Genomic DNA, 20,210 nt, shown 5'->3' with positions numbered 1-20,210 from the left:
TTCGATAGCAAAATTTGACCCCACAACATTTTGGATTGAGTGAAATTTTTACCAACTGAATCAATCTTTATTAGTCCTCAAACCTTTTTGCTTCTGTATTTATTCTCCTATCTTCTTAGTCCACTTTACTTTTTCTCAGGCTCATTCAGATAAATAACTGGCCCATCCCACCTTATGAATCATTAAGATTTGTTTTTAATAAAATCTTAGGCATTCACGGGTATTCTCTTTATCATGATCTAAGTCCATATTAATACTACGCCCATCCATGTCAGCATGCTGAAAGAACTGAACCCCAACATTTGTCCATTTGACCAGACATGAGGTGAAGTGGATCCCAAAAGAACAAGGAAATTACAGAGATGACATTCATGCATCAGTGCTGCAGAATCAACATGCGACGTGTAGAGGAGTCATTAGGAATGATGAAGGAGAATGGGTTGCCAGCTTCAAAATGAACCATGGTCGACTCCCCTCCCCATTGTAGGAGAAATTTAATATATAAACACACACACACACACACATATAGATATATAAATGTATGTATTTCCCCCAACCCAGAGTTGCAGTTAGACATTTATTAGGTAAATATTATTTGGGTTTGTAAATTATAATAAATAATGGAAGTGGTGTGAGTTTGACAATCTTGAAATCAACGAAAAAATAAATAACTTGATACTAAAATGAGCTATATCTAGCCGTGGATGTGGAAAATTCACTGAGCCTAGTGGCACTGTGAGCTCCCATATAAGTTAGATGTTGTCGGTTTAATTTCATTTGTAATCTCAAAATGTTAATGTCTACCCCTCTAATTTAAAAAAAAAAAATTCACTAACAAAGTTGATAAGGCAGTGTCAAACACACAAGCATTCACTTGTCTACCTTCCCATCCCACTACAGTTATAAAAATATAACACATGTCCCAATTATATAAGCGCCATGATATTTTCCGTTGCTTTACGTATCCCTTTCTTCCAATAAATTTGAATTTATTATCAAGACAAATCACGCATGACAAGAAGTACCGTCAATCCAATAACACCCTTGAAAAATGGCCAATAGTGTAGATCATCTTATATTTTCAAATGACATTGTGGTCACAAAGGATCATATAGCCTGATATTCTCCTTAGGTAGATCAAGGCAAGCAATTAATAATTTATAAAAATTCTTACGTATGGTTTCTTTTGAATGTAAAAATCATTCTTGTATTATCCTATTACCACTTCCATGTCCAACTATATTTAAGAATATTACAACCATTTCTTCAACTCCCATCCTCTTAGTCCTCTTTAGACCAAGTTCAACAAGTTTAGGGCATAATTGATTAAACATTTTCTTTTGAAATATGTCGTAAAATAAGTAGCATGACCTTGCAAAATTTCATTCACCCACGATTAACCTGCTTGCCAACGAGTTTTTTGTGGCTCTTTGCACACACATATGGCATTGTATACTGACTCACTAATGCACATAACTCTCCATCTTATGTTATATCATCATGTAAAAGGGGAAGGTATTCATTGTTCCAATCCGCCATAAATTATTAAACCTGTGTGGTTAAATTCAAATTAATATCAGTGTATCCAAGCAATGCTTAAGGTAAAATTAGGCGAATAAATAAACTAATCAACCACAATAAGGCATAGAAAAAATAATAATAATCATTCACCACATAACATATTAAGAGCATGATTCTAAATATTTTCAAAATAGTCGGTTACAACAAGTCATAATAAGTAAACCGAAGCTAAATAAAACTCAAGTTCTAGTTTATTTTATAGTGGGAATATATACACAATACTATCAAGGTGATTGTGAGCCTACTAAAATAGCCTGCCCTATACAACCTATCATAGAAGATCCTTTTATCTGCTTTGTCCCTATACAACTCTACTAGCACACTCTATATACATAACCTACAAGGGATACAATAAATGATTTCTGCTACTCTTAACATAAACAGAAGTACGACTCTAATGTTATTTAGGTGATTGGATAAATGCCAGTAGGTTAAATAAGCTTCAGTTTTCAAACCAATTCACCATGCAGTCCCAATTTCCTCCAAGACCAACAAACATCTCCAAAGCTGGCTTGTACATGTAAGATAACATCACCACCAACGCAAATCTTTATCATTAACGATTTTACCTATGCCTTGCAGTTCCTCCAAAGCCTTACCAAATGATATATCATTAGCCATGATATAATCAAGAATATCCCAATGCACATTGAAGAGATTCAATCACAGTTTGTGGTTAAATTGTGATTACAAGACAAATACCATCATATTTGCACCTTAGTCTATCTGTGGTCAAAAGGCACAAGAATGTGAGGGAATCAACACAAGTGAAAAAGCAAGGAAAGGAGAGTTTTGGGAAGCAGATTTCCTCCACCCAATACAAGCCACAAAAGTAAGTAAAAACTAATTTCTTTCTTTCTTTTTGGGAAAGGTTTCTTTTTTATAATAAGAATATCCTAAATTCTATTGCAACACATGAATCATCATGATATTTAATGGAGGAGGAGGAGGACAAGCCTTATCTCACTAAGTGAGGTTGGCTATATGAATTGTACAACGCCATAATGCTCTATCATTTACCAACCTTTTAAGAATGTTATCAATTAAGAGGTCTCGGTCAATAACTTCCATAAGTATTCTATTTAACCTTCTTTTGCTTCTCTTAGTAGGACTTAAAATTATCTGTTCCACTCTCCTCACTGGTGCCTCTTGCAATCTTCCTTGTACATGTCCAAACCATCTCAAACAATTTTCTACAAATTTTCCTCCAACAAATGTTACGCTCACTTTTTGTCATAAATGCTCATTTCAGATTTTATCTTTACGTATATGCTCACACATCCATCTCAACATTCTCATCTTTACTACTTAATTTTATACGCTTGCTATTCGGTTAAAACCCAACATTCACTACCATATAATATAGCTAATCTTATAGCAATTCAATAAAACTTCTCTTTAAATTTATTACAAATATTACGATTGCAAATAACTCCTTTAGTCTTTCTCCAATTAAACCATTCAGCTTTTATGTGCAAAATCCCCATCAATTTCTCCATCATGCCAAATAAGAGCTCACAAATATCTAAGCATTTTTCATTTGAAGTATAATCTAATCCTCTATTTTCACTTCCAAATTACTACTGACTGACCTCTTATCAAAATTACTATACAAATATTCCGTCCTACTCCTACGCAAGAGGAAACCTTATAACTCAAATGTCCTTCTCTATAACTCAAGTTTACAATTAATTTTTTCTATGATTTCTGCAATAAGAACTATATTATCTGCGAAAAGCATGTATTTGAGGATTTCCTCTTGAATATGCTCAATTAAAACATTTGGAACCAGGTCAAACAAATAAGGATTTAAAGATGATCCCTGATGCAGTCTAATCCTTATGAGAAAGTCCTTTGTTTTGCCACCAGAAATTCTTATACTAGCTATTGCCTCTTCATACATATCTTGTATAGTTATAATATAGGCAACCTAGACTCCTTTCTTTTTCAAGATTTTTCAAAGTACTTCTCTCAATAAACAATCATAAACTTTTTTCAAATCAATAAAAATTGTGTAAATCTTTATCTTAACATCAATACTTTTATATTAATTCTCTCAGTAGATAAATCGCCTCTGTAGTCACCCTACCTGGCATGAAGTCAAACTGATTCTCAAAAATACCAATTTCCAATCTCAACCTATGCTTAATTACTTTTTTCCACAATTTCATTAAATGACTCAAGTTTAATCCTTCTATAGTTAGCGCAATTTTGAATATCTTTTTTATTTTTGAAAATAGGAACTAAGGTGCTTCTCCAATCGTCAAGCATTTTCTTGGACCATAAAATCTCATTGAATAAGTTAGTTAGCCACCCCACCCCTTCTTCCTCTAAACATTTCCATTGGAGATACAGTTAGGTCTACTGGCTCTACAATTTGTCATTTTCTTAAGAGCTTCCTTTACCTCACAATCACATATCCTTTGATAGAATAATAAATTTTGTTCTCTTTCACAAGTTACTAAATCCTCTAAGTTACTAAACAAATTCCCTCTACCATTGAAAAGTTTAAAAAAGTAAGTCTCCCATCTGTCTTTACTATCACCATCTATGAGCAAAACTCTTTCCTCTTCATCCTTTATGCACCTTTCTTATTTCAAATGTCTTGATTTCTTTCTCCTACTTTTAGCAATCTTATAAATTTTTCATTCTCAATCCTTTGTCCCAAAACCATTTTAAAGCTCTTCAAATGCTTTAGAACTTCACTCACAGCTTTCTTAGTTTACATCTTAGCCGTACGGTACTTTTTCCAATTTTCATCATTATTGCACAAATGGATGGCTTTAAAACACTTCTTGTGTTTGAACTTTTCTTATACACTATCTTTCCCCACTAAAACCCCTTATCTCACGAGCCAAAACCTTTTGATTCTCCCAAAACTTCTTTAGACATTCCTTACTTTCCCAACCATATCCTCCCACAAAATGCTAGCAATTTCTTAAGACTCCTAAATTCCTTCAACCAAAAGATTCCGCTTGAAAATTTCCCGCTACTTGCTTTTTAACTGCCACTACCTAATTCTCAAAATTACCACTTGTCGATGCTTTTGATTTTTACTCGGAATATGCACACCAAGAACAAAGACCCTGTGTTGTGTCGTAACGGCATCTCTAGGAATCACCTTACAATTTTTACAGTATCATGTCCATGTTCCTTACCAAAAAGAAATCAATCTGACCTCGAAGCTCCATTTTTATGAGTGATGAGCTATTCATCCCTCCTCCAACCCTCCTCAAAAAACAAATGTTGGCAATCTTGAAATCATACACAAAAGAGAAATCAAGAATAAATTGTCCTTCATTGTATAGCTCCCCAAAACCAAAACTATCATGCACCCTCGTATACAGATTACTAACCTACCTCCCCTCCTAACATAACCATTAAAATCTCCTCCAATAAAAATATTTTCACTTTGTGGTATGTGTTGAATCAACCCTTCTAAGTCTGTCCAAAACAATTCCTTAAAATGGCTTCTACCCCAGCTTGAAGTGCATAAGCGTTAATAATATTGATAGTCTCACATCCAACAATTATTTTTAAGAAAATAATTGTCCCCAAAGCTTCTAGCATGTTCTTCTTCCCCTCCTTATCAACAATGATACTCACCCTATTGTGTATGCTTACTTTTCCTATATATCAAAGTTTGAAACTTTGTAAATATAAGATATTAATTTTTCTATGAATCATAACCCCTACCGCCTTCATAGATTTATATTTTAAGGTCCCAACATTCCAAGTACCAAATCTAATCTTACTCAAATGGACTAACTTCTTTAGTTGTACTTGTCCAAAATAACATGGTAACCCTTGCTCATTTAACACAACGTCCGGATGTCGATGCAACAGCTTTAACTCACTTGTCACTGCACTTGAGCCATGCAGCATTTTACTTACGGGCAACAACCTAGCATTGGCACAAAAGCATCTATTGTTGATATTTAATGGACATGAAATACAAAATAAAAGCAATCAATCGTCTCAATTCTTAACATAGAAGTGTCCAAGTTTTCTCATTAGAAAGATCAACAACATGCTGGATGATGGCCTAAGTTGTTGAGCTTCTCAGTTAGAATTTATAGCATAGCCATATCATCTTTACAGATGAACAACAAAACTTCTACATAATACTTGAAACTCACAATACCACAGTGCCACTACCATCCAAAGATTCATATTTTAGATTAATAAACACTTTTTATAACAAAAAATCATCTACAAAGCCTACTTGCATTTATGTTAAACAAAACTTCTAGCACCCCACCCAACAAAATCCGAGCAACCCAACAACGGCAAGGAGTTCTTAAATCATGAATAAATAAATAATTAGCAAAACAAGGGCAAGAGAGAATGAAGAAACTGTAAAAGAAGTCAGCGAAGTGAGTGGAACAAGTTGAAATAACAACAGAGATGATAAGAGAGAGCAGATCCATTCATTAAAGACACCAAGAGAGAGCATATTTGTTCAGCCTTTATGAGAAGTCAAAACAAGGGGCATGAGTTACATGGCAAGGAGACATCGGCAACAGAGAGCAAATCAGTGAGTACAATGATGACAAGCAGCAAACAAGAACCATGGAAGGCAAGGACATGCAAACCTAACAAGCTACACAAACGACGCAACAATAAGAAAATCAACTACGAAGGAAAGCAAACCTAGACGGACCAGACACAATGACCCTTGACCTCCATGGACAGCGACGACAACGAGCACATAGTTAGGGATGGCGATGAGAAGATGTTAGAGGAAACAACTGATGGTTATTGAAGTGAAGACAGAGCAAAGAGTCGAGCGATCGGGTAAGATGAGAGGATAAGGAGAGAGAAACCTAACAAAATTTAAAAAGCATTAAAGACCCAATCAGCATTCCCTAATGCACGTTCAGAAAATCCATCATTTGGCTTTAGCTGAAATGCACTTTTTCCCTTGATGCTCAGTTCATATTTTGTTTTACCCAAAAGAAAAATTTATATTCTAATCTTGTAATTGACTTTTTACATCCCAACTAAGGTTTGGGCCACAATCTCAGTTGAGGTGTAAACCAAACATGCCCATAACCTAGCTGCATTAAAAGTCTGTCCCACATTCATAAGCCTAGCAAATATGATGATAAAACACAACTGCGTATATACAATCTTTAGTGACAACCTTACCCGTCAAAATCACATAGCAAGAGAAAAGAGGGTGATTGCAGTCAACATGCTCATAAGTTTTCTGTCACTTGAGGATCATAATCATATGCTTTACCAGCCTTCACAGATCTATCTTTCACCGGTTTTCTAGTATCAACTATGTCCTTGTGAGACTCATATCTTATTTGTTAGATAAACCTGGCCACAATCAATAAGCCATCCCAATTAGGATTCTATCCAGCCTAAAGAAAAAGCTTTCCAAGATGTGATTGTAAGCAAAATGTGCAAGATATCAGCTTGAAAGATGGTTCTAGGTGCGTCTAGTGACTTGTCAATCCAATTATACTTATGCAAATAGTCCATGGAAAGCATAAAGTATACCAACATAATGCTTAGAGTGATTCACCATAATGCCTTTTACTCTTGGCATGCATATTATTCAAAAAGCATTCACCATAATGCCTTTTACTCTTGGCATGCATATTATTCAAAAAGCATTATGTTGGTATACTTTATTTAATTCTTAATATAGAGGCCAATTATGTATAAAACAGTCTCACATGATTTACTTTCATTGTAAGTTATGGTTTCAACTCAAAATGTGTGTGGGGGAAGAGTAAAAAAAACATTCATCTACACACCTTAGAGTTCAGATTATGACACAAATTTATAATTATACTTAATTTTTTTACAGCACATTAATTATTCAGAACAGAAACACAAAAAGCCAGATTAGTAACACGAGCACAAAGGACCAAGTATTGAAGCTAATAGACCAAATAATACTTGGCTTTATTCATCTAGCAGAGCCATAATAATTCCGGTAACTTCCTCAAAACAGAGCCTTGTTCATCAAACAACAATAATGGAGTTCATAATAGTTCCAATACAAAAACTTAGAGAAAAGAAAATAACTACATTACCTCACAATTTGAATACGTAAGTGCCTTCATCCTTTCAATTCCAATCCATTACTATACCTCCTTCCACTTAACCTGTCAATCTATTTTACAGTAATTTACTGCAACAAATAGCCAAAAGAAAAAGAATCAAATGGGAAGGGGGTTCTCAGCTCAAGGAAAAGTTTTTGGAGTTTAGCTGAAGGTCATTGTTATAAAAATATTCCTTCTTCATTAATTCGAGCAATTTCACCAAAACAGAGCCATATTCATCCAATAATAATGGAGTTCATAATAATTTCAATCAGAAAATTTATAGACAAAACTAATGATAGTACCTCACAATTTGGCTACATAAGTATCTTCTTCATAATTAGCAAGCTGAAGACTACATCATGGTAAGCCCAATAGCAGGAAGCAAAATTTTAAACTTTGAATATGAAAAAAAAAATGTGGGACAAAGTGAGAGTTTGCAGTGCTGAAAAGTCTCTTCTCATGCGATAGAATGAAGCACACATATAGAAGGGAGGAGATTTGATAGAATCACACTAAATCTGCCCTAATAACTAAGAAAGATAATAACAAATATTCTAATTCTAAAATCCCTATAAATCTGTAAAATATCTCTAACAAAATAAATATGCTAATAGTAAAAACTATTAAGACTAGGTAAACCGGTAATGGACCTAGGTTAAGTGGGCCCACTTCCAACACTCCCCCTAAAGCTGGCGAATAGATGTTAATCATTCCCAGCTTGCCTATTAGTTCATCAAACTTGTTTCGCACAAGAGGCTTGGTCATCACATCTGTAGCTTGCTTTCTTGATGGAATTAGGAGAGATCTATGACTTTAGCTTCTGATTTCTCTTTAATGAAAAGTCTATCAATTTTCACATGTTTTGTGCGATCATGTTGAACTGGATTGTTGGCAATCTTCAGGCAGCCATGCTATCACACCACATTTTGATGGAAGTAAGTGGTTCTATGCCCAGCTCTGAGTAATTGTACCATCTACGTGCCTTCAAAAATTCCAAGGGCTAAGGCCCTATATTCACTGGGCTTCCATACACAACTAGTTGTTTCTAACTTCTCCAAGTCACAAGGTTTCTCCACACAAAGGTGCAATACCCTGTAGTAGAGTGTCTATCGTGAATGGATCCTACGCAATCAGCATCAATATAAACTTCTATATTTGTTTCATTTTTCATATAATGTGTTCTCTTGTTTCCATCTGAGTAGATTTCTACACACTGTGTCTCCTTTAGAAAAGAATAATCCCTTCCTTGGAGTTGTCTTAAGGTATCTGAGAATACGGTAGACAGCTTCCATATGCTCCTCCAATGGATTACTAGCAAACTGACTTACAACCCCAGTAGTAAAGGATACACCTAGCCGGGGATGAGATAAATAAATTAGCTTTCCTGCCAATTTCTAGGACCTCTCCTCATCTGTTAATTTCCCATCAAGCTTTACTTCCAAGTTGCAATTAAGCTCCATTAGAGTGTCTATAGGTCTAGAACCCATCATACCAATCTCCTTGAAAAGGTCCAGAGTGTATTTTCTCTGTGTGACATTAATGCCCTTAGATGACAAAGCTACCTCCAACCTACCTGAGATAGCCGAGATCTTTAATCTCAAATTGAACAGCAAGTTTCTTCTCCATTTTGTCAATTTCTTTAGTGTCATTACCTGTCAGCACAATAACATGTATATAGACAATTAGTACAGTAATTTTTTGACCATACCTCTTTACAAATAAAGTATGATCTGCTTGACACTGGTTATAACCAAATCGTTTGACAGCATGTGTGAATTTGTCAAACCAAGCTCTAAGTGATTGCTTTAGTCCATACAAGGACTTATGAAGCTTGTAGATTTTGTTTGCATTCTCGGGTCCTTTCAAACTCAAGGGTATCTCCATGTACACTTCTTCTAAGTCTCCATTTAGGAAGGCATTCTTCACATCTAGTTGATGAAGTGGCCAATCTAAATTTGCAGCCAGAGACAACAAAACATTAATAGCATTAAATTCAGCCACAGGAGCAAATGTCTCTTGATAGTCAATGCCATAGGTTTGGGTAAAACCTTTAGCAACTAGCTGTGCTTTATATTTATTTAGACTCCCATCTGAGTTGTATTTTGTAGTAAAAACCCATTTACTACCTACAACTGACTTCCCATAGGGCATATCAACAATTTCCCTCGTCCGGTTTTTGTGCAAGGCCCTCAACTCTTCCTCAATGGCCAATTTCTATTTTGGATCAGATCTGGCTTCTTCAAAGATTCTAGACATATCTTCACAATCAAGAGTAGTAACAAAGGTCTTAAGCTAAGAGTTAAGCTTATCGTAAGAGACATACCTTGCAATGGGGTGTCAAGTGCAACTCCTCTTGCCTTTTCTACAAGCAATAGGCCATTAAAGATCTTCAATATTAACCTCATGTTGTGAATCATGACTTCGCCTTGGAACATCAATGGAACCTTCACTATGTGTGAGCTTTCTAGGCTGATTTCCACTTATTTCATCCATAATAGGGTCAAACACAGATTCATGAGAGTTGGTAGAAGGCTGTTTTTGACTGGTATGGTAATCAAAAGGGGTTTTAGCTTCAAAAGTAGGTGCAAGAAGGTCAGGATTAGGTGCTATGAGGTCAGGACTAGCAAAGCAGGTTCAGAATTGGGCTGGATAGGGCTGTCAAGTGATGTGTAAGGTCTAATATTAGTGATGCCAATGGATTACTTAAGTGATCATCTATAGCAGCACAAATTAACCATTCACTATCATTCTCGCATTGAATGGGTAATTTGGGATAGAATGGTAGTGTTTCAACAAATTTAACATTCATAGTGACATAGAACTTCCTTTTTCGAGAGAGTAACATTTGTACCCTTTTTTTGTCGAGGAGTAACCCAAGAAGAGGAATTTAATAGATCTAGAATCAAGTTTCCCACCCTCATCATAAAACACAAAAGCCGTGCAACCAAATTTTTTTTTTTTTTGGGAGAGAATTAATAAGATGTGAGTGAGGATAAGACTCTAAAAAACTTTGGAGAGGAGTTCTGAACTTGAGAATTTTTTATGGCATACGATTGATGAGATAAGTTGCAGTTAGAATAGCATCTTCCCAAAACTTATTGGGTACAATGCTACCTAATAAAATAGATCTAGCCACCTCTAAGAGATGTCTATTTTTCCTCTCAACCACTCCATTTTGTTGGAGCGTATGCACAAGAAGTTTGATGGTGTATCCCTTTTTCAATAAGAAAGCTTCAAAAGTTTGTGTTCAAATACTCAATTCCATTGTCACTACGAAGTATTTTGATAGAAATCTGAAATTGATGACAAAATTATAAAAACTTTTAAAGAGAGTAACAACTTCAGACTTGTCTTTCACTAAAAACAGCCACATAGGACAAGCATGCTCATCAATAAAAGAAACAAACCACCTGGCTTTAGAGTGAGTTTCAATTTTAGAAGGACCCCACACATCAATATGCACAAGAGTGAAAGGTTTAATAGGTGTATAAGTAGAAACAAGATAAGGATTGCAAGTTCGTTTGGCACATTGACAAATATTGCGATGAAAGTTGACTTTATTCATGGAGTTTGGTAACAAAATTTTCATATAATCAAAACTAGTGACCTGATTGAAAATGCCATAACAAAGTGTCTTCTTGAGACATAACAGCAGAAGCAAAAATAAGTTTCAAAACAGAACTAGAATCAGCTAAAAAGCCTTCACTTTAGGGTTTTCTTTCAAAGTAGTAGAGTCCATTGTGTTCTTTAGCATTGCCAATCATCTTACCCAAGGCTAAATCCTAAAAAACATAGTGAAACTTGTCAAAGATTGCAACACAATTTAACTGACAGGACATGCACTTGACAGCAAATTACACCCAATATCAGGTACATATAACACATTCCTCAACACAATAGACTCAGAAAGAAAAACTGTTCCAGACCCCATAACTTATGCATAAGTATTATTAGCCACTTGCACAAGAGTGCTCTCAAAATAAGAACTAAACTCAGAAAATAACTCCCAAAATCCAGTAATGTGATCCATAGCACCAGAATCAACAACCCAAATATTTTTATGCACTTAAGGCAGTAAGTAGAGTTGTACCTGCATGAGCCAATGTAATTGAGGGAGAGAGTTTCTCACTTTGTTTTTCTTGAGCATGCCTCTCTAGGATTTGTTTAAGCACAACAAGTTCTTCATTGTCCAGTGAATTTCCTTCACCAGCAATTTGACTGACTGTAAAGCCTTTATTATCACCTTTATTCTTTTGCTTCAGGTGGGCAGGTTTACCATGGATTGCCAACAAGTCTCTCGTGTGTGACCATTCTTGCTGCAATGATCACAACGAAGAGACTTTTTCCCTTTTGAATCTCCCCCTTGATTGCCCCAGGTCACCATAGCCAAGGATTCAGCAATTGGTAAAGGGGAGTAGAAGAGGAAGTTGAACAAGAGCCTTGCAGCTTTCCTCATATTTTATCATATTAAATGTTTCATCAAGTGAAGAGGTTTCATACCCACTATTAGACCTCTAAGATACTCAAACGAGTCATGAAGGCTCAAGAAGAAATTCATAACATCTTTCACGTTAAACAACCTTTTTGTAATACACCTTGTCAGCATGACACAACCATTGATGAACCTCATGTAAGTCTACATGTTGCCACAATGACATCAAGGAAGTGTAATACAGCGTGACTAATGCGTGACTAATTTCTCCCCCTGTGTTGAGTTCGAAGAGCCCATTTTGCTTAATAGCTGCGGTATTTTCTTGAACAAAGTAGGCGCGCCATGGTAATTCCCAAATTTCTTGAGTAGTGTTGGCAAGTAAGTAGTTCTCAATGATTTCAATGTTCATAGAGTGAACTAACCAGGTCATGACCATGTTCTCTCCACACCACACTTCATATTTAGGATCACCAATCTTGAGCGCCTTCAGATGTCCAGTCAAGTAACGCTCCTCATTGTGCCCTCACACAAACATCAATACGTTTCTGGACCATTGCAAGTAATTATTTCCGTTGAGTCGATGGGTGTTGATAAGTTGAGAGGAGGAGTCCGTATGCATATTCCCAAAAGAACCCACACCAATCCCTCCTGAATTCGCAATCTTGCTTGAGCCTCCACCATGCGCCAATGAGTTTGGGGAAATTTCTCCATCTGTGGCAAAAGCTTTAGGACCTGTTAGCACTGCCTTATATGATGTAGAAGGCGCTGCTCTGATACCATGAGAGTTTGCAACGCCGAAAAGTCTCTTCTCATTTGATAGACTAAAGCGTACATATAGAAGGGAGCAAATTTGATAGAATATTCTGATTCTAAAATCCCTATAAGCCTGTAAAACATCTCTAATAAAATAAATATGTTAACAGTAAAAACTACTGAGGCTAGGTAAACAAGTAATGGGTGGCCTACTTTCAACACAAAGAAATTGGAATAAACATCCTCCAAAATGGTATGCTTAAAAATACTATCAATGAGCATCAAATGTGTAAGACAACTGGGATTACTGATGAAGAAAGTCAAAAGACAAGAAACTAGTAATGTATCAAACATCAATGGATTCATGAATGATATATCAAGAATCCATGAACACAATTTCAAAGCCAATGAGGAGAAAGAAGCATAAAAAAAATTGTAAATTGACAATGGAATTGACACCTTATTCAGTTTGAAGATGTCATAAAAACCAATGCTCCCTTATGCCAAACCTGGGACTTTTTGGTATCCTATGGCATGCTCTTGTGACTAGTCTTAAACAACCACATAGAGGTAGTTTGAGCTCTTAACACTCTAAAATGAAATAAAGGAATATACAAGCCAGTACAACCTTAAAATCAACAAAATCAAGATTTGTAAACTTTCATCATCTAAAAAATTTCCTCGTTACAAGAATTGTTTCAATCCAGGTTGTTCCTTTCTCTTTCATAAAAAAGGACTGTTCAAAGAAAATTTCTCATACAAATATAAGACCTGCAATTTATCATAAAATTAAAAGTACTGAGTAATATGATCTATTATAGACCATTTTATCAAAAGCTTAAATTGTTAGGTCAACGCTCAACATTGGTTTTCTTAACAGCTATAATGCACTCTCTCATGCTTCCTTTGGACTATAAATTGAAGTGTGAACAAAGTTCATTCCCAATGTACCTTCTATGGAAATACAATTTAATTATGAAGGGCGCAGCAAGTACCAAACTCTTAAGCCCTAATTACTTGTTCATAAAAGTCAAGATACACCTTCAAGAATTATGTAATCCCAAAAGGTTAAACTGTTAGACAAGAGCCTAGGGTTGGTTTTATCATTTTATCAATATCTCTAACTTGACCATCTTAGTGATTACAAATGAATATTGAACAAAGCAGCAGAATCAAATCCTTAACCTTCAGACCTAAATACCGTTACTTCCAGAAAAGACAACCAAAAAGGAAAATGATAATCATATGTCAACCAGAAAAGTAAAAAGATCAAATGAGACTAACAATAATGTCTCCAGAGCAATCATCATACATTTACAGACTCAGCAACGTACTAAAACCACAAGGTGACAGAAACAAGGACCAATATATCAACATTCTTATAAGTAAACTGTAGACTGTAGCACTTACCACGCATATTCATTGCCACTTCTTCATTTGGTTCACAATATTTCAGAATGATAACATCCTCAAGTCTTTGACAGAAACATGATTCACCTCACATGCCTCAAAGGATAAAGTGCAAGCTTCTATCCTTCTGTATGAAGAGATTACAATTAACTCCAGAATGATAGTAATGATTTGTGTGATCAACTTTAGAAAAGGGTTAACCAACCCTATCTCATTTCCAGCTTGTGCCAAGTTTTGCAAGCAATTATTGCATGAAATGCAAAGTAGCCATTGAGTACTTATCATTGATGTAATCATTACACAGAACTTTTGTAAGATTTAGAATCTTCAGCCCTATCTGATTTCTTCCAGATTGTGCCATGTCATGTTTTGCAAGAACTTATGGCATAGGCTAAGTATCCAATGAATGAGTCCTAGTTGACATCAATACACAAAAATTTTGGCAGATTTTGAACGTCCAAAAAATTAATCAAGTTCATAAAACACTGAACTGACTTTCAATGAGCCTTAGACTATTCTCACTGTCCATATTATGAGATCTATTTCTAGAAAAATAGTCAAATGTAATGTACATTAGAAAATCCAAAAAAAGGCTCTTTTCATAAGTTGATGTTTCCCTCACATGTTCAACATCTTCTTGCATGATACGGTAAGCTTGGTCCAGTATTCTATAGGTAATTTCATCAAAATCAAAGCAGATCTCTCTCAACTTTTGCCCCCACATTAAGGCCTTCTCAGGCATCCCTTGTTTACAAAAGTGAGACAACAATATATTGGCAGTAACCACATTTGGCAAAAAAGCCATCTTAAGTAACTTTGCAGTTAAAATCATAGCATGATCTAATATATCACCACACATACTGCTAATCATGGTGTTGTATGTCACAGTGTTGGGAACAATACCTGCTTCAACAAGCTCATTCAGAATGTTAATTGCTTGGTTAATTCTTCTACTACTGCAGTAACCATGTATTCGTATATTATAGGTTGTAATGTCTGGGTCAAACCCACATTTACACATTTTTTTAACAAACTCATCTGCAATAGCCATGTCAAATGCCTTACAATAACCTCCAATTAATATGTTGAATGTGACAATATCCGGTGTCAAACCAATCCGAAACATGTCAAAAAACACATCAAGTGCAGGCTTCATTTGGCCTTGATTACAGAAACCATCAATAATTATATTCAAGGTAAAGGTATCAGGAAGAAGACCTTTTAACCGCATCTCTTTTTCCAACCTCACTGCTTCATACATTTTCCCAGTATTACAAAACCCATGAATTAAAGAATTGTATGCAAAATTATTAGGAACAAAACCTTTGGCTGACATTTCTAAGAATGCTTCGTATGCCTCCTCAACCAAACCCGCCTTTGCAAGCCCATCAATTAAGGCTGAAAAGGCAACAGCATCTGGATATACACCTCTTTCTTTCATTTCAATCCAGATAGACTTAGCCCCACAGAGATCACCCATCTTAAAGCATCCATCCAAAAGAATTGTATAAGCTGCTTTGTTGAGGGGAAGGCCCTTCTTTGACATCCTACAGAAAAGCGTCCTGGCTTCTAGCATCCTCCCTTTCCAACACAAACCCAAAAGCAAAGAATTAAATGTAGAAGGTGAAGGAGTCAAACCACATTTAACCATAGTTTTGTAGGATTCAAATGCCTTGTCTTCTAATCCAGCCCTGCTATAGGCTCCAATTAAAGAGTTAAAGGCAACTACACTAAGATTCATTCCCTTTTCAAGCATATCTTCTAATAGTTCCACAGCCTCATCAAGTCTTCCTGCCCAACACAGGCATGTTATTGTTACATCACACAATGAATAGTCCGGAAGGATTCCTTGTTCAGATAAATCTCTTATCAACCTATTCCCATCCTCTTTTCTTCCATACTTATAATGGCCTGCAACCAAAATATTAAAAGTCACACAATCAGGACAGATGTCTTTACTCCTCATTTCTTCATAAAGCATGTTTGCTTGATCAATTTCCCTTGCCTTGACATATCCATCGATAATTGTGTTGTATATTACAGTATTTGGACTAATGCTCATATCTTGAAGCTTATCAAAAAACTTCCTTGCCTCAGTCACATTTCCCTCCCTGCAAAAGGCATGAACAATTGTATTAAATGTTACAATGCTCGGTTTGCAACCACATTCAATCATGAATTGCAGCCAATCCACTGCAACTGAAGTCTTCCCCCTAATGCAGTATGCATTAATTACAATATTATATGTAATTGCATCTGGATTGCACCTAAACTTTTGCATCAAATATAACAAACTTTCTCCAATTACAAGCCACCCTTGTTTACAAAACCCATAAATCATCGTGTTAAATGTGATATTACAAGGGTACGGCCCTCTACAGAGCATATCTTTGAGTAGCTTCCACACCCTACCATAATCACCAATTCTAAGTAAATACCTAATAAGAATGCTTATTGCAGATGCACTTGGCAAGACCCCCACATCCCTCATCCTATGCAAAATTTCCAACGCCTCTGAACTCATTTCCGCATTCAAAAAGCCCCTCATAAGGGTATCCAGGACAGAAAAATCAGACTCATAGTGGGAGTGAATCTTCCACATAAACTGGACAAGTTGCTTACTTCTGCTAGCTCCCATCTTAGCAATTACCCTTGAAACAATGTCTTGTGCAAAATACCTAAGGTCCTGTGCAGCTAAAACACCCGCGGCAATGCAACACAATCGAACAGTCTCCTCAGAATCATTATCCCCAAATGCTAGTTTGAAGAATGCAAATGCAGCTTCACGAGTCTCCAACAATTTCATAATCCTCACAAGAAAGAATGGACAAAAATCTCGTTTAAATCCCTTCAACAAAAAACCCTTTTCATTCTTAATTAGCTTGGACAATCCCACCACTACTTTTCGTCGTTCCCTAGGAGAAATTATGCTTGAAAAAACAGAATTGGAGTTCCCAAAAGGTAGAAATTGAATTAAATAATCATAAGATTCAGACCCAAATGACGAGTAGAAGACGCAGTGAGTGTAGTGAAAGTTGGAAGTATAGTGCTTGGAAGGAAAGAGAAGATGATAGTTAACATGCAAAGCCGTAGAATTGCGAGGCCGAAGAAACTTAGCTGACACTCGGAGCCGTCGTAGAGTCATCCCCAACAGCAGCAAAGGTGGTCGGAGCTTTGAGAAGATGAGTTCATACAAGAAAAGTTGTGGTCACTTCAGCCTTCTGGTGGACTCGCAAAAATCATCAAGAAACCAATTCATCAAAATGTGAAAACTCAACTGAATACCTTTTGAAATTTGAATGAGGAACGAAACCGAGAACTCAGAAGTCGACTACACGCCGAGTATCAGGGACGCCGAAAACCAATTCTGATGTTTCTTGAGCTTGTAGTGATGGAGCAGCAGGGACGGACGCCGATTAACAGGGAGCTCGACAGTGAGTTATAAGGGCAATGGACTGGAGAACCGAGAAGCAAGAACACCGTGAGGAACGACGGAGACGGCCGATTGAAGACGATGAGTAATCGAGTTCTCCGGGGCAGTGGCCGCGGTCTGAGGTCTGAGGAGAGGGAGAGCCAAGAGCGTGAGTGCGTGCGTGACTGAGCTGTTTTTCGGCGGCCAGTTAGTGTTCTTCGGACTGTTTTCCGGATACCCATTCCATCCTCATCACCCACCTGAGTGATCCGGCCGTTCATTTCATGTCAAAATGATCTGTACCGTTAATTTTAAATGAATTTTTAAATATTTTTAACATGATATTTGAATCTTGAGTTATTAATTTAGAGACGATGTAAATTTTAAACTCTTATTTAACATATTTTAAATCTAAACAATTAAAAACTTGCAGCAATTTCACTCTTTTCGTTAAATTAAAACAAACATTTATTTTTTTATAAAAAAAAAAGGTGGGATATGATATGCTATTTTCTTCAAAAGGGGTAAGAGGGAGGGAGAATGAAATTTGGTGGAATTCATGTATTATGTCTCATTTTTTTTATAAAAGTAATGAATATTTGTTTTAATTTAATATTAGAGGTAAAATTATTTTAAATTTAATTATTTAGGCTTCAAATATAGTTCAAAGTCCAAATTATATATTAACTCAAAATTTTAAAATAATTAAATAATAAATAATTTCTATAAAAAGAAATCAATGAAGATGTCATAAAATTTGAACATAACTAACTAATAATCATCTTTTTATTATTATAATCAAACATAAAATAATGCTTGTTTTTAATAAAATTTTTAAATTATCTAAAAATCACATATTTTTTAATCTTAAACAAACAGGACTACTACAAAAAAAGAAATAAATGACGGTTATTTTAGCTCATAAATGACGGTTAATACGCATCATTTATGTGGTTGATATTTAAAGTCCCTCAATAAAGGACGATTATATAACCGTCATTTAAAATAAAATTTTTATTAAAGTCTGAGCTATATGACATAATAAATGACGTGTAAATCATTTACCCGTCATTTAAAGTATAGTAAATTTTATCATACTTTAAATGACAGGTAAATCATTTAACCATCATTTAAAGTCATAATAATGATAGGTAAATGATTTACCCGTCATGTATCATATAAATGACGGTTATTTAGATAATTGTCATTTATTATATGTTATTTTTTTAATATATCAGCTGCTTTTATATCAACCTCCCTGGCAAAAGAAATCTAAATAGCAGCGACAAACTTGATATTCAAAATTTTTATCTTATCAAAATGTTGCCCACTTGTCAGTGGCAAAAATGCCTTACTTTCTTTTAAATTCTCATTAAAAGCTTTTTTCAAGCATCGATAATAATGATCAGGATGCAACCATTTGCAATATCCAAGATAGACATTCTTTATCCCATATTCTAATCTCACTGAATATGTGCCATCTTCACAAATAAAAATCTGAGTTTTCCTTTGATACTATACCTTAACAAATTACCATATGTTGGAAAATCATTGATTGTGCCAAAAAAACAATGCTCTCAATTTAAACCTTTCTTCTTTATATCTATCATATACCTCAACACTGTGCTCCCACAATAATTTCAAATCTTTAATTAAAGGAGTCAAATATATATCTATGTCATATCCCGGCTGTTTTGGCCCTAAAATTAGAATGGATAGCATCATACATTTTAGCTTCACACATAACCATAGAAGTAACTTGTAAATTACCAAAATAACTAACCATGTATGGTCAGTGCTACTTTGAAGCTCATGTGGATTCATTCCATTAGTAGATAATATGAGGCGAAGGTTTCTATCTTCTGCTCCAAAGTCAGGATAATCGAGATTAATTTTTTTTATTGAAAATAGTCAGCTAGAAGTCAAAGCTTCCCATCTATGATCCATTCATCCACATGCCACATCAAATTTTTTACATCATCTGCACTATTGTATAACTGTCTAAATCTAGGTATAATGGAAAAGTACCATAACACATTCTTGGACACTTTATTAATGATGTATATTTATTTCTAAATAATATGCAATTATTAGAACAGGCGTGTATTTTCTCATAACTCATGCCAATTAAGCATAGCACTTATTTTACCTCATACATAGTCTTTAGAAGCTCGTTGTTCACAGGTAGAAGTTGTTTTGTAAGTTTAAAATTTTCTGTAAAGCTCTTATCACTCCATCCATTATTCACTTTCAAGTTGTACAATTTCAACACTATCGACAACTTTGTGAATTCAATGCAACCAGCATACAAGGGCTTCGCTGCGTCACTTTTCAACATATCTAACATTTTAGGACAATCCTCAAGTTTTTTTCAATTGCATTGGCCATCTCTTCAAGACAATCACCCTCATAAGTATCTATGTCATAATCATTTAATTCAAAGCTTCCTTTATATTCCCAATTACTAGTACATTTATTGTCTCTAGTCTCTCTATGATTATGCCAACACTTGTAATTTTCATCAATTCTATAGCACACTAAATGGTCTTCCAACTCA

General features: G+C 35.3%; 1 protein-coding gene across 14 annotated transcripts; it reads right to left on the bottom strand.

Annotated features, from left to right (window-relative positions):
* Positions 1–1,654: 1,654 nt before the first annotated feature.
* Positions 1,655–17,846, bottom strand: LOC129320409 (pentatricopeptide repeat-containing protein At1g63330-like). Of its 14 annotated transcripts, none has more exons than XM_054965846.1 (6): positions 14,242–17,846; positions 11,737–12,964; positions 9,970–11,428; positions 7,635–9,298; positions 6,733–6,909; positions 1,655–5,485 (listed from the first exon to the last, which is right to left on the bottom strand). In XM_054965846.1, exon 1 carries the CDS (start codon positions 17,384–17,386, stop codon positions 14,717–14,719), a length of 2,670 nt encoding a protein of 889 aa, XP_054821821.1. In that variant the 5' UTR covers positions 17,387–17,846; the 3' UTR covers positions 1,655–5,485; positions 6,733–6,909; positions 7,635–9,298; positions 9,970–11,428; positions 11,737–12,964; positions 14,242–14,716. The 14 variants fall into 14 exon arrangements, with proteins under 14 accessions (XP_054821821.1, XP_054821823.1, XP_054821830.1 ...); XM_054965848.1 differs by having other exon boundaries at positions 7,635–7,732; XM_054965855.1 differs by having other exon boundaries at positions 7,635–11,428; positions 14,242–16,352; positions 16,680–17,846.
* Between the last annotated feature and the right edge of the window lie 2,364 nt (positions 17,847–20,210).

The sequence above is a fragment of the Prosopis cineraria genome, unplaced genomic scaffold (genome assembly GCF_029017545.1).
Source record: "Prosopis cineraria cultivar Desert tree isolate PC_DT_omini unplaced genomic scaffold, ASM2901754v1 PC9, whole genome shotgun sequence".
In the NCBI taxonomy this organism is placed as follows: Eukaryota; Viridiplantae; Streptophyta; class Magnoliopsida; order Fabales; family Fabaceae; genus Prosopis; species Prosopis cineraria.
This window is presented reverse-complemented; position numbering and strand designations above follow the sequence as displayed.